The sequence below is a fragment of the Ambystoma mexicanum genome, chromosome 8 (genome assembly GCF_040938575.1).
Source record: "Ambystoma mexicanum isolate Mex_15411 chromosome 8, UKY_AmexF1_1, whole genome shotgun sequence".
Classification (NCBI taxonomy): domain Eukaryota; kingdom Metazoa; phylum Chordata; class Amphibia; order Caudata; family Ambystomatidae; genus Ambystoma; species Ambystoma mexicanum.
In genome coordinates this window covers 688,334,626-688,350,168 of record NC_090929.1, presented here as the reverse complement: position 1 = coordinate 688,350,168, position 15,543 = coordinate 688,334,626, and the positions used below count along the sequence as shown (strand labels likewise).

At 47.5% G+C, this 15,543-nt stretch overlaps 1 protein-coding gene across 3 annotated transcripts in view; it reads right to left on the bottom strand.

Annotated features, from left to right (window-relative positions):
* The window catches only part of SEC31B (SEC31 homolog B, COPII coat complex component), a 2,991,081-nt gene that overhangs the window by 2,476,880 nt on the left and 498,658 nt on the right, over positions 1-15,543 (bottom strand). For all 3 annotated transcript variants that reach the window (XM_069610491.1, XM_069610490.1, XM_069610492.1), the window contains one exon: positions 11,676-11,871. In XM_069610491.1, coding sequence (XP_069466592.1) covers positions 11,676-11,871 — 196 coding nt within the window. The remainder of the gene's footprint in view (positions 1-11,675; positions 11,872-15,543) is intronic.

Here is a 15,543-nt window from a genome sequence, read left to right as displayed (position 1 = left end):
AAACCAAAATGAATCACAATGATGCTTTTATTAAGCTAACTATACTCTGTTTGGCAATGATCAGTGCGTTGAAACTTTTTTATAAGCTTTATTTATTGTTCATAGTCTCTGATGAAGCCAAAACAGAGTGAAGAGCAGGTCTTCATTGCATCTCTTCTCTCAAGTTACAATCCAGCTCTTTGTACAATGCATCATAATCATTCAGATTCAAGAAAACACAACTTTTTCCAGTTATAATATCTTTCCGCCTCGCCCCACCTTTTATCAACATAAATTAACATCAGCGGCGTAACAGTATTCCATGTATTCTGCAATTGGGTCATGGTCCGGGTCACCCCCTTGTAAGCGGTTTCTATTGCTCATTCTTCAGAGTGTTGAGAAATTGTTGAGTAAGCAAGGCTTGTAATAGTTGTGTTCCCCACCTGTCACAGGTTCATAAAATTGAACCCACACCCTGAGGAGTCTCTGGTACCTTCAAATTGGTCAAAGCACCCTTTCGCCATTGCCAATACTCCCCATATCTTGATCCACCACAGGGCAACTATCGGCCACTGTTCCGTTTTTCATCTGTGCGCCAAAGTCATCCTTGGCGCAGTTCATAAATGTGTGATAAGTGAGGCCCGCAGCCCATTAGCGTCATACAGGACTACAGCCACTGCCCCAAAATCACCACTGTCTAGTGAGAGGGAGTTGCATTCCTGCTTTATCTTTAATATGACTTAAAATCTCCTTCCAATTTGTTCTTTTGGGCAGGTCCACCACATATGTCCCAGGTTGCCCACCGTCCCACACTGCAGTCCTTGCAGGGTCATATACCACAAAGCATATTTTGAATGCTGATTCTTTAATGACAGTACACTCTGATGCTGTGTGGACTCTACACCAAATCTGGCCTCTTTCTTCCTCCGTAACTGCAATTCCCAACTCCTGTTCCGATTTATCCTTATAAGACAGTCAATCTTCCCCTAAAGACGTCCAGCTTGCCAGATCCCCCGAATTCCAAATTCCAGGGCCTTCTAGCCCACCCCCCTTCTCAGGAATGGTTTAGGGCACGAGTCACAGGGCATCAGCCTCCTGTGTTACAGCCAACCACCTGCTATCAGCTCTACCATGGGGTGCCTGGACCCCACCTTTCAAGTGATCCGACCTTTCCCAAGTCGTGCCTCCCAGGCTGGGTTGCTTTCCTGTGCGTTCTCAATAAACTGAGATGTCTTCCCCACGACTGGGGGCTCCTGCAGGCAGTCTCACCAGCCTCCCTTGTTCTGCCAATCCGCCTTGAATTGCGATCCCGGAGCATCTAGCGTTTTTATATGTCCTCCACGTTGCAGGGGCTCTGTATCAGGAAGAGAGCCTCTAGCCTCAGATTCTTCCTGGGAGCCGTTTCACCTGCAGTGTTGCCCCTGATCATCTCCGCAGGTCCGTAGTGGCGCCTAGACACAACTAGAGGGGCTGGGCTCCAAGCCAGCTCCAGTATGAGGCAGCACAGACCGCTGTCTCAGTGCAGTAAAGGGGCCTCATTCACAGCACAGGGTTCACAAGGGTTGCTGTATCCCTGTATTGGGAGACCTTGTCCAGATCACCATACGCTTGCCCTTGAGATCAGGCGCCCTGCCAGTTTCCTCGCTGTGCCTCCATCGCGGCCTTGGAGAACCACAGTTACACATGGCAAGCTGCTCTTTGGCGGCATCTGCTCAACTGGAGGTAAGGTTGTCACTGTTAGTTGCAGGCGGCACACAAAGTTGCCCTATTATGAGAGGACAGGGGCTCTATTTTGCCGGTGTCGAGACTTCCCAGCCGTCGGGCCGCTGTTCGTCCCTGAACTCTGCCATCTTGATGGCTTTGGGCTGGCAACCTTCAGACTCTTCATACTCGGTTGTTTATGCACGGAGCTCCGTGAAAGTTATATGATCAAATTATCATGGGTTCTGACACCCGCTCCAACCTTTTGGGTGGATTTTGACGTTTATAAGGGGTTTAGGGGCCCATGGGATAGACGTGGGCTCTGGCGCTCATCAGAGAAGCATCTGTCAGCGTCTTCGGCTAGTCACAACCCCTCTATTCTTTTTTTTAACAGTCTTGTAATTCCATTCCTAAAAATGTAAGTTGCTACAAAATGCATAATTACAGTACTTCTACTGTTAAATGCTGCATTGTCTCCATGTGTTTCCGCAAAGTTTAAGTTAGTGTATCTAAATCTGATGTAGCCAACTAGATTTATTTTTTTGTGGGAGGTGCCTCATATTGATGAGTGAACACTTTTGAAAATGTACGGGGTCACACGGCCAAATGCTGTTGATGGGAAACCTGGTTGTATGCACATCTGTGCAACTGGGTCTGTACATCTACTGTACAATACCATACACTGTAGCTCGTCCCCAACGCTTACTTTGCTCTATGATTATGACTGCATTATATATTAGTACCCGAGGGACAGATCTGGCTAATCAGGAGGCCAGGAACGCAAACAGAATCTGCTCTAGTTGCCTGCATTTCATGCCAGCCTGCTGAGCCCCTGCCCAGCCTTCTCATTATCCTTGGAGGCGGACACCCAGACTGAGTCTCCACTGGAGTGCCTCACCTCAAACCCCTCTTACCCAACCAGAGCTTCCCTGCGCTCCTCCTAGTCCTGGAAATGTCTGATTGATGACATATGTATACTTTCTTTTTAAGGGAAGAATGAATTGCACAAGGGGGTGTGGCTATCCAGCCATGGTGTAGGACGTGCCTTGCCGAGTAGCTCCTGCAAATCCAAAGCTGATCCGAGACAACGCGCTGAAAAATGACCCACAACCTGCAGAAATTAAGGAAAGTGCGTCGGCAGAGGTGCACTACATTATTTGAAAAGAGCGAGTGAATCTTGATAAGGAGTGCGAGGTAAAAGGAACTTTGGAAATGCGGCTGTACAGAAATAAAGAAATACAAGATGGCGGACAACAAAGGGAATTGAGGACACGGCCGCAGAAGTAAACGATCAGATCCGTGTGGCGGAAACTTGAAAAAGACTGGCATTCAGCGCACATACGGCGCTCCGACTTTACCCCTGTTTGCTGGCAACATCGTAGGCGTTTGCTGCTAGCAGAAAATAGCGTGGCGTAATAGCATGGTCAGCCAAAGACCCGCAGCAAAGTAGTGATCCGCACGGAAGATACTGTAGCTGCGCCATGCAGACATCAGGGACTGCAGTGGCGGAGCTCAAGGAACAAATGGCACGAGCTGTGCAGCCGCATATGTAGCAATATGCCAAGAGCCGGAGGAGCTGAAACACTGTTGCACTGAACAAACAATGGTGAGCGAACTGCGCTGGGCGAGCAGGAGAGCTGGCGCGGCTCACATAAAACATTCCCACTCGCAATCATACACGGGTGCCAAGATGGGAAACCGAAAATAACGCTTCCTTGCCATTCTGCGAAGAGGAAGAAGCACCCCACACAAACGAAGCACCATACCGGTGTCCCACGGATAGGGACGTCGGCTCTTTGTTCGAGCGGACCACTCTGCTGGGAGATAAGTGCCCCTGTAACCAATCCAGCATTAATACCCCAGAGTGAAAATGAGACTCACGCCATGAGGTCTGATCCATGGAAACACGTTGCCACACTTGACCCAAAACCCCCAGTCTCACAACAGAACCCAGGGGCAAGGGAATGGTATAACACACAGCATTGAAAAATACTGGAGAGGGCAAGAAGGCAAGACAGGGAATAGGATCGTGCAAGAAGCTGGTTTACCCGGGGCGCTTGCTAGGTGAAGGAAGAAAATAAAGGCGGTAGGCACGCTAAACACCAACACCTGGATACGGGCCTTCACCAATGGGATTGCACGGCACAGGACACCACACGAGCCTGAGACTCAGCAGCGGCGGAGAGAGAGGTGCGTTTAACAACCCCAGGAAACAAGAAAGAAAGCCATAAATTACCATGGCTGTAAAAACATTTTATGAAGAAATGAGCCAGACCAAGGATGGTGCCCGCAGGACCTGCATGACCACTTACACGGGCTCCCAGGCTATAGAACGTGCAGACGACAAGAGGTCCTGCCAAGAGCCAGAGAGTGCCTAAGGGCAGAAATAGCAACGGTCAAAGACGTGGGGGGACACAATCCACTCAGGGAACAGCACAGACAGTGCATACTAACGCTTACTGCAGCCCCCTGAGGACAATACTCCTAAGCACCAACTATCCCTGTGGCGCCATAGAAGAACGGGGAAGCAGGACTCGTACGCCACCTACGAGCTGGACTTTGGTATATAGACAGGGCTGCGCAATGTCAGTGAGGGGAGGCAAGGCCAAGAGCAAGCAGCCCACAATGGACGTTTTTGCCAAGACGCAACAGACTCCTACCAGCCCGGCACAAGGCGCGCTAGCAGCGTCTGTAGAAGGTACCCCGGCTAAAGAGGATTATCTGATCCTAACAGCCATCACAGAGTTAAAAGCCTCATGGGGGACAGCAATGGCGGACCTGAGAACTGCCCTGGAAACCAAAATAGATGCAGTGGGAATAGAGGTCACCTTGCTGTGACAAGATGTGAGAGCGCTGGCGGAAAGAACAAGCGGCCTAGAGAGTGCGGTGAAAACCAACACAGAAACCAGCGCAAGCAATGCAAAGGAGGTCCACATACTGAAGCAACAGGTGGCTAACCTCGAGAACCGAGCGGAATAGGCTGAGGGAAGAGCGAGATGTAACATACGTGTGGTCGGCCTGCCGGAGGAAGGACAGGACCCCACGTACTATGTGGAGAATATGATCCTGCAACAGATAGGAGCCGACAAGCTTTCACAAGGATATACTGTTGAATGAGCGCACAGGGCCCTGATGAGGAAACCACGACCCGGGGGCCCCCCCTCGGGCAATAATAGCAAAGAGCCTGAACTACAAAGATAGAGAGAAGATCTTGGAGTATTTTCGCAAAGGTGGAACGATAAAGAGGGCATCTGCAACCATCACAGCATATCCTGATTACACCATGCTGGTGCAGAGGCAGCGTTATAGCTATGTAGCGGTCAAGCGGAGACTGTGCACAGCTGGAATCACGTACATGCTTTTGTATCCTGCGAAACTCAAAGTCCTGCATAAAAGTAGGGCATATTTTTTTGATACCCCGGAGGAAGCGGCGGCATTGCTTGGCACGCGGGGCTGCCTGGAACGAGATGAGGAGCAAGATCGCGAGGATCACGATAAGTGATAGGGATACATCATGTATATTAACAGGATGGGAGAGCAGGGAGGCCCGGAAAAGACAGTGGTGCAGATAAGAAGGGAGGGGTGAAGACAGATTATATTGAAAATTGTAATATGGGATTCTTGGACTAGAATATAAGATGCACAAGTAAATTGAGTAGCACTATGTGCGTCAAATTTAAAGCAAACCGGAGCAGCAAGATGAAGGCAACCTACCCCCCGGAAGTAGTAGTAGGACAGCCATTAGGGTGACTTCACCCTGCTGAGCCGCGAGTATAAGCTATTGCCAGAAAAGGGCTAGATGGGGGGTGCCTGAGATCCAGGGATGGAGCTGGGCAACAGTTGGGGAGCGCGTTGAGGGGGGAGGGAATGAAGGGGAGTGAGTTGGGGCAGGGAAGGGAGGTGGGAGGGAGGGAGGTTTGGGTGTTTGATATGTTTTTAGTTAGGGGAAGTTTAAGTTGGGAAACGAGCCTACACGGAAGGGAAATACACTTGGTCTTGGACTGCACTTGTGGTAGGAGGAGCGGGAGCCTAACAAGCCATGGGGATCTTAAGATAATTACTTGGAACGTCAGAGGGCTTAATAGCTATCTAAAGAGGAATAAGGTTATGCTGTACCTACGCAGACAGAAAATAGATATAGCTCTGCTGCAGGAGACTCACCTGACGCAGCATAAGATGGAGATGATTCGGAAGAAATGGAGAGGGACTGTAGTGGGCGCATCATATTCGGCTTATGCTAGGGGAGTGATCATCTGGGTGGCGCTGCATGTCCCGTTCCAGCTGTTACAGACGACAGTGGAGTCGGACGGGAGGATGGTCATAATGAGAGGACTGGTGGAAAACAGGGAGATAAGCATTATAAATACATATGCCCCGAACCAAAACACAGCTGCATATTTTAGAACCTTGTGTAGCAAACTTAGCACGTGCGTGGGAGGGGTGGTGATTTGGGGAGGAGACTTTAATTGCGTGTTAAACCCTAAGGTAGACAGATCAGATGGTAAAATGGATAGACCTGCCCCAGCCGCTAAAGCGCTGCAGACACTGCTGGAGGATTTCAGGTTCAAGGATGTATGAGGTCACACCACCCCCAAGAGAGACAATATTTGCACTATTCAGCTCCACAAAATCTACATACTAGGTTGGACTATATGTTTGCTACACAGGAGCTAATGACAGATTACGCAGACGGATTACAAAGCGAGAGTCCTCTCAGACCACTCGCCATTAATCCTGGGGTGGCAATAGCGACCCCCGAGAGCAAGGATTCCGACATGGCGCCTCAGAGAAGAGGCGCTAAAAGACAGCATTTTTAGGGAGGATAGGAGGGAGGAGATTATAAACTACTTTGAGATCAATACTGGCAGTGTGGATTCAGCTGGTACACTTTGGGAGGCCTTTAAAGTGGTGATGAGGGGGGTAGCTATAGCAAAGTCCAAGGGGCTACAAGTAGGGGTCCTGGCTGAACTACAAGATACAGAGAAGGAGTTGGAATGGGCGTTAAGGGTAGGAGGGAATACCAAGGAAGACAATGAAAAAATACTTAGGCTGCAGCAGAAATGTGCGGGGCATTGGGAGAAACTGTAATCTTAACTATAAAAAGTACATAGAGAGCCAGCACGTGGGAGGGGACAAACCAGGGAGGGTCTTGGCATGGCTATACAAGAGTGAGACCCCCAAGCCCACAACCAGAACGATAACGGGGGAAGATGGGAGCATAGTAGATACCCAGGAAGGAGTTAACCAGGAATTTGTAGAGTATTACAGACTCCTATAAGGAGATAAGGAGGAGAGCAATCGCACAGAAATAGCAGAAACACTGGACGACATAGGACTGCCGGAGATCAGTGCTGAAGAACGAGAGGAGCTGGATGCTCCAATCACTTTAGAGGAATTAGAAGAGGTGGTGAGGAAATTGCCCACCAGCAAGCCTCCAGGGACTGATGGACTCCCAAGCGAATTTTATAAAACATAAGGAAGAGGTGCTCCCCCTGCTCTTAGAGATGCTGAATGAAGCATATGAAGTAGGAAGGCTGCCAGAGTCCCTCGGAGAAGTGATAATTATATTGCTTCCCAAACCTAATAAGCCTGGTCACAACTGTGGCTCATACAGGTCCCGATCAATGCTAAATCAGGACAGTAAAATACTGACAGCTGTCTTGGCAAACAGACCGAGGAGGGTTATTGGTAAACTAATACACCCCGACCAGACTGGCTATGTCCCCAACAGGAACATATCCAATAATCTTAGGCGACTCCATCGAGTCATAGAGCATGTAAGTGAGGACGAAGGCGAATTGGCAATTGTATCATTGGACGCAATAAAGGCCTTTGACTCGGTCAAATGGCCGTGGCTGATGGCGGTCTTGGCTGGTTATGGAATGGGGTCCTGGTATCTGCAGTGGGCAAAAATGTTATATAGTGAGCCGTTGGCTAGAGTTAAAACAGGAGCAGTGATATCAGAGAGGTGGCAACTACGTAGGGGCACTAGACAGGGATGTCTGTGGTCTCCTATGCTGTATATTTTGGCCCTGGAACCCCTGACGATATACCTGAGGCAACAGTATGACACGATGGGCATTGCCATGGGAGGGGAACCACATTTAATCTCCCTGTATGCGGATGTCATGTTGCTGTATTTACGACACCCGGAGGAAAACCTCCAGTACATTGTGGAGGTAATAGAGAGATATGCAAGGCTGTCTGGTATAGCTGTGAACCCCCAAAAATCTAGCATATTTCCATTGGGTAAGTTTAAAGGGATCCCGTTAAAACAGCTACCGGTGCTACAGATACCATGGGAGGTTAGCACATTTCGATATCTTGGGATAGATATATACTATACGGTGGAAGAGGAACATCAGTATAATACAGAGGTAGCGAGCAAGAAAATTGAAAACAGCATGAAGTTCTGGGTGAAGCTACCTTTAGCAATGATGGGGCGAGGGGCAATGTTGAAGATGGTGGTTCTACCAAGACTCTTGCATTACTTTGGGAACATACCATACCTGATAGCAAGGAGGTTCGTTACTTGGTTAGACGCCATGTGCAGGGACTTCCTTTGGCATGGAACAAGAAATAGAGTGGCCCTCTGGAATCTACAAAACTCACATAAGAAAGGGGGTAGAACAATGCCAAACTATGAAATTTATTACATAGCAAGCCAGCTGCAATATGTAGCTAAATGGCTCTCTGAAGAGACAACCTCTGAGTCCAGGCTGTTCCGACAGGACTGTGCTCCATTCTACTTAAAGGAAATTATGTGGATGCCCAAGGCAGATATGGAAGGGCGTCCAAAGATGATGATACTTGGGTGGAGGATGTGGCACAGGGCATGCCAGTTGATGGAGAACCCATTCCTGTGTTCCCCGCAGGTACCATTAGCGGTGCAGGCGGGTAAAGAAAAGCATTTTCAGGCTGTCCTCCGCCACCTCCTCTCCCATCTCTGATTGCCTAACTGCCATTCAAGATTGGTGTGCCGCCACTGATCTTTGTCTGAATGCCAGCAATACAGAGATCCTCCTCATCGGCACACCTTCACCATCCTTTCCCCTCACTCTCTGGCCGGCCTCCCTTGGCCCTCCTCCTACCCCCACCTGCGAGGCTAAGAACCTCAGGGTCATCGTTGACTCCACCCTTTCCTTCTCCGCCCACATCTCTGAGGTCTCTAAAAAGGCACATTTCCGACTGCACCTCCTCAGAGGTACTCTGCCTTTCCTCTCCTTCCCTCAGAAGCTCATGGTATCTCAAGCTCTGGTTATCTCTAGCTTGGACTATTGTAACAGCCTCTTTCTAAATCTACCTGCCTCTACTCTCCGCCCTCTGCAACTAATCCAGAACAGGACTGCAAGACTTGTCCTTGGCCTCAAGCCCTGGGATCGTATCTCTCCAGCTCTGAAATCTCTCTGCTGGCTCCCAGTGGATGCAAGGATTAAATTCAAAACCCTCTGCATTGTCCACAAGGCTTTCTGGGGCCTGGGTCCAAAATAACTTCAGCTATCCCTCCGCCAAATACCTCCCCTCTCAAGCTCTTCGCTCCTCTAACTCCAACTCACTCGGGGTCAGTCGTTTTTCTAAGAAACGAGCTGGGGGTAGATATCTGTCTTCGGCTGGGGCCTCCCTCTGGAACAGCCTCCCTGCCACTCAAACTTGAGAACCATCTCCGTTTCCGGAAGCACCTCAAGACCTTCCTCCTTTCTTCTGCCTTCGCTCCCCCTCTCCCCTGCTGATCTGTTCTCTCTTGGCACCGTGCACCTGGCCACCCTCTGTCTTTTGGGCCCAGGTACCTGCTCATCCTGCCACCCTCCCGCACTGCCTCTGGGCCACCCCTTGGGCTGGGGTCTGTATCTGTACCCATACAGCCCCCCCCCCTTTTTCTTCCTGCACTTATCAGACCTACCCGGTCTGCTGCCTTAAACCTAGCACTTGCAAATTGCTGGCTGCATTACCACTGTTTGTTGCCTTTATTATTTATTGTTATTTATCTGTTTCTCCTCTGCTTCGCACTTTCCACCTCTCCCCCCTTCCATGCACTTTCCCCTCCCCCCTCTCCCATGCACTTGCGCGTTCTCAATGTTACTGGGTCTAGTAAGATCGCTGTTTTGTTCTCCCTGTTTCCCTCCCTTGACTTGTCGCGCTCTGAAACACTTGTGTACGAGCGCGATAGAAATAAAATATCAATCAATCAACTAAGGATGATGATCAGGAAACACTGGGAACCCGTGGGGATAGTAACAATGGGTGATATATGGCAAGAGGGGATCAAAATAGACTTCAAAGTGTTGGGGGAGGAAACCGGGTTACACACAGGCCAGTATATCACATATCAGAGTGGTGCGGAGAATCAAGGAGACATGGTCTGAAGTAGAACTAGGAGAAGAACCAGACGCCACCATAGATACAATATATGACATAGCAGAGGGGGAACATGAGATATCTAGAATATATGAGATGATGTCCAAAGTGGGAAAGGAAGTGGCACAACAGACGGGATTGGGAGGCAGAAGTAGGAGCCCCAATGAGTGATGGTATGTGGGAACGAGCCCAAGGGTATCACAAAAAGATGACAAGGAACGCAAGACTACAACAGATGCAATTACACATTACACATAGGGCGTATATGACACCCCAGAGAATAGCTAAATTCAAAAATGCAAGACAAGCAAGTCCCAAATGTGATGAGGAGAATGCCAGAATGGTGCATATGTTCTGGTCATGCCCAGTCATTGAGTGTTTTTGGGGTGAGAATACACACAGGCTAGCGGAAAAAGGCATCAAGATTGTGGTGGACACAGTGTGGGCCTACTTGATAGGAGGGTTTCCTAGGCCACGCAAACTAAGCATGTGAGCAAACTAAAAGACTTAGCGTATGTACTTGCAAAGAGAAGAATTGCTATGGGGTGGAAAGCATGCCATAGACCACGGCTAGAAGTATGGTGGAAAGATCTACAGAAATGGGCTGAAGCAGAAACCACAGTATGGCAAGAAGCAAGCAATGTCGGGGGTGGGTGGGGGGGAAAGCAGAGACCTTGATGGCCTGGAAACTAATAGAGTTATTTGGGCCAATGCGAGACCCAACGGAAATCATGGAAGAGGAATCCCAATCACAAGGTGCAGAAACAGAACATAAGAGGAAGTAGGCTCGAAAGGGAGGTGAGGGGGTGAGAAGCAGTGGACATGGTGAAGCAATGTATATTTAAGATGTCATTATATGCACTGCAAGTTTGGTTTGTATTGTTTGTTCGAATAAATTAATAACATTTTTTTTTAAAGAATGAATTGCACAAGGGCTTCTTCTCTTAAAAACAAACAAAAAAATGTCAGCACCCCGTATGGCTGCCCGGAGTGCTAATTATATTGATTAATACCACTTACGTGGGCAAATAGGAATGGAATTCTGCACTTGGGCGTACCTGGCTTGTGCTTGAGGGTTGTTAACGACCATGCCCTGCCCAAACAGTGGTATTTAATGCTGTATTGAATATAATTGATATCGATGATAGTCAAGGGCTATCTAGTCTACCTGAAGTTGACAATTACCCTGACTGCCGCTACACCATACTAAGTACTTCGCCTCCAGCTACGACTGTCCTTTAACATAGTAAAGCTTTTGATTTATGACATTTCTAAAATTCTCCTTAGACAGCACATGGGGGGAGAGTATACGGGACACTTCCCTGTGTAACGCAAACTGCAGTCACCTGCACAGAGCCTTGCACTGAAAACTGTTCAGAGCTTTTTTTATTATATCTATTTCTTTTTGGTGTCCTTTCATGCCTTTATAGACACTCCTCTCACTTGTGTTTTAATTCAGAGGTGCACAAAATGGTGTACTGTTGCTCGTTTTGTGTCTTGGGTATAAATAACTTCTAATCCCATTAGAAATATTAGCACAAAATCACTAATCAAATAAGCTTATTTGCTAACCAAGAAAAATGTATTTAGCTAACTCTGCTAAACAATTGTTTAAAATGATTTTATGCCTTGCTTTGTACCTGGAATGGGTTAAAATCAAGGGCTCTCACGGGACCTGTATGCTTCTCACTCTGTCCAATCACAGGCTCTGTCCCTGAAGTAAGGATCTGGGATGCACTGTACAATGTTATCAAGCCATTATCGCCTCCACCTACAATCACCCCTGAGAAGTTTGGGGGCCCAATTCCATAGCTCCCCCAGATCAGCTTGTGAAACCTAGAGAGAAAAAAGAAGACAGCTTAGCACTTCTGTATAACTTCAGAGAAATTGATATTTGGTATTGCTGAATTTTGTTTTGTTTACTATACAGTCAAATATATCACTTTGAATCATTCATTGTTCTGGTGCTATAGCTGATTACCCACAGAAGACAAAGGCACAACTGAATGATCCATTTAAAATTAGGCAAGCCAAAAGCAAACACAAAGATGAAAGCCAAAGCAAACACGAGCACTACATTCATATAAATCAAACTAAACCATGTGCCAAATGTTTTAAGTGTTGGTTAAAAAAGTATATTAGTTTAATGAGACAGTTAAACGACTCAAAGGCAATAAAACACAGACCTGCTCACCTTGTATTTTTGCACCTCAAAATCTACTCCATTTTCCCTCCTCTTTGCAAGGAATTTGCAACATTTGCACACGGAAATACAGATTGACCAATCACAATCTGTCTTTCCTGGGCGCGATTATGCCATCACCGCCCGCACCCACGGCATAAAATGGAAAGGGGAATAGATACCTTTTCGGATGACGGTGGCCTTTTTTTCCCATGTTGCTTATGGCTGCCATCATCCGAAAAAGGGACCTAGTCCCGTTTCCATTTTATTTACAGCGTCTATTTATTCCCCCTTCTTCGGGGGATGGGCACGGTTTTAAGTGATATAATCGTTGTTTTAAAACTATTATATCAAAGACCGATTTTCAAAGACCGGTCTGTGCTCACAAAGAGTGGTCTTTCTAAATCTAACTATCACGCCCCATGCCGCACAGGAGCATGCACAGGGGCTGACCAGGACCCGGAAGCAGTGTCGGGGGAGTACGGCTAAGTGTGTTTTTTTGTGTTTTGTTTTTGGGTGATTCTTGGAGAGGGAGGGAGTGAGGAGGTGGGGTGAAACACCCCGTTTTCATACAAATCCAGCAAGTGAGGGTGGTGGCTAGTTGGGTGGGGGGGAAGCAACGTAGTCTTTTTGCTTTTTATAGGCCGCCTAAAAATCGGCAAAAACAAAAAAAAATGTGTCCTTTGCTTAGGCGACCTACAAAAAGCGAAAATAAAACATAGCACTGACTGATGGGCTTGTGCACTACGTGCTGAGCTCATCTCCCAATAGAATAAAAGAAAACATTTGAAAACCATTCGCACCCTGGTAAACCCTGGGGTGAGAATGGCTTATCCCCTTGGCAGTGAGCTGTCATGGCCGGTACCGGCCCACAGTCGTCGCCAAGGCCCTTGCTTTGCTCGGGCCTACTTTGGAAAGGGCTGGCGGGCCGTTACCTGCCAAGTCAGCCCCCGCCACGGGGTGAAAGCTACAGTCTCCACCCGCATACATATTGATACAGGGTAAAGGCAGGGATTCTACCGCTTTTTCATTTATAAAAGAGCAGAAGGAGCCCATGGGGTTCATGTGTAATGACAGATGCCATGCTTCTAAAGTTATGCATCATCCCTGTGCAGGCATGCCTCACACAACTGTGATCCTATTGCATTCACAGCATACACTATGAAGTGAAAGTCATGCAAAACCCAGGAATGCCCAGGTTTCTATGACTTACAATTCAACATGGAGTGAATGATGAAAATACATATGAAGGAGAAATCACTGAGGAAGCAATTGCAGATCCTCTCATTCATGTACCTTTTCAGTCATGAGAAAATGAGCTTGCTAGAGTTTAGTTATTAACTGATAAACCAAATGTATTATTAGATGATACGCTATGGAAGAAAAGGACATTAAACGCACAACACACAATTTACCTCAACGTATACAGCGCCGATTGGTAAATCCCGAAGGTGCCAACCAAACACAGCTCCTTTCATAGTAGACAATTAAGGTTTAGAACAATTTTACCTAATCCCAAAAGTTCGACTCCCAAAAGTTCGACCCCCAATTTCCCGCATATATATATGTGTGGGCGCAAAGTACATAAAAAATGTATAGGAGTAAGGTGGGGGGCAGTGGGGTGTTTCCCCCCTAATATATATTTGCGGAAAAAATGCAAAAAAAAAATAATGAAAAGAAAGTCGAACTTTAGGAAAGTCGAACCTTTTGGTTCAGTAAAATCACTTTGATTCGACAATTAAAGGGTACAAGCTCAGTGTCTTGGTGTTACTGCCACAACTGGAGACACTACTCATTTTCACATTAGGAACAATTGTAACATCTTCTAAAGCTTGTTTACATATGTGATGAAGGATCTACAGAATAAACGAGACAAGAAGGTGCAGCACCCTTATTCAGAACACAACAGGTTAAGTTGGAAGAAGGCCCATAGTGCATAGGAGTTCTAATTGGGACTTACAAGGGACAACTACTCCAGAAAGTTTAACAAACAGGTAGCTAGAGGATCCTCAGAGCTAATGAAGGTGCATCTATCAGTAGATGGTGCACACTGAACAGGGGAGTAGTACCTCAACTCAACTGTCCTAATTCTGAGAGGACAAACATTCAGCAAATACTCCATTGCCCAGATCACCCACAATCTACAGGGGTAGTCGCGAGACAAAATGGGGTCCTAAAGAATAGGATGACCACTAAGAAAGGGAATGTGCAACTTTTGGACAATGCAACCTTGTCATATTGTCAGGAACTAGTACATTTATTGGGGGCGTGGCTACAGAGCCATGCAGTAGGACGCTCTTCCGACAGGCCCCTGCCGATTCGTTATGATCCTGGGCATTAACTGTGGCTAAACATATGGTGTGCAGTTATGTCGAATGCAAAAAGGTCGAAAAAAAAAATCGAATGTGTTTTTTTAAATTTGTATGTTTTTTTGGGTTTAGCTAGTAAAAATAAACAGGGGGTTGAGGAGAAGCCCCCCATTAAAAAAAAATAAAAACTAAAAAAAAAAAGAAAACATTCCACATTTTTCCCCCGATATTTTTGGAGTCGACATATTCACTATAAACCACAACATATTTGTGCATTTAAATTGCTGTCTAGATGCATGAAGTGGCCGAGCAGACGAGCGATCGACCTACAGACTGGAAGGAGCTGATTGGCAGAATTATGTGCAGTTGAAAGTTTGCGACCTGATGTGAAACAAGCAAACAAGATGACAGAGGCTGGAGAACAAAGGATCTAGTGGATGTGGGTGGATGCAGTGGAGAGTCAACACCACACGCCGGATCAAGTATTACGGGCGAGACTGGTGCCGCAGAAAACCCATTAAGGTCCAACGTAGCCGGCTGGTTCGAAGGTAGGATATTCATGAGGCAGCCGAGACTGAGGCACAGTGGAGGGTGTCGCATGCAGTGGGCTCAGCAGCGCTGCCACCGAAGAGCCACGGATTGTTCATTAAGGAGAGGCTGTGTTCAGAGACCCTGGCCTACAGTGGGACAGGCCTGCCGAGGCCCAGTCAGCTGAAAAGATTGCATAAAAGGCCAACCGGCGAAGTAAACTACAAGAGCTGGCGAATGAAGCGACAGAAAATATTGAGCAGCTTCCACTGTGGCCCGGCTGCATGAATAAGCGTGTGTGTCAGCGAGGTGCTACAAGCAGCGAGCGGTTTCCACTCTGGTCCACCCACGGGAGCAAACGCTGCTGACTACATGCGGGAAGCAGTTCAGTGAGAGGTCCCGTTCCAGTCTGGCATGGAGGAGTAGCAAGGCATGACTCGAGAGATAGTACTGCGGGGTGCTTCCACTTTGGTCCGCCCAACAGTGGGA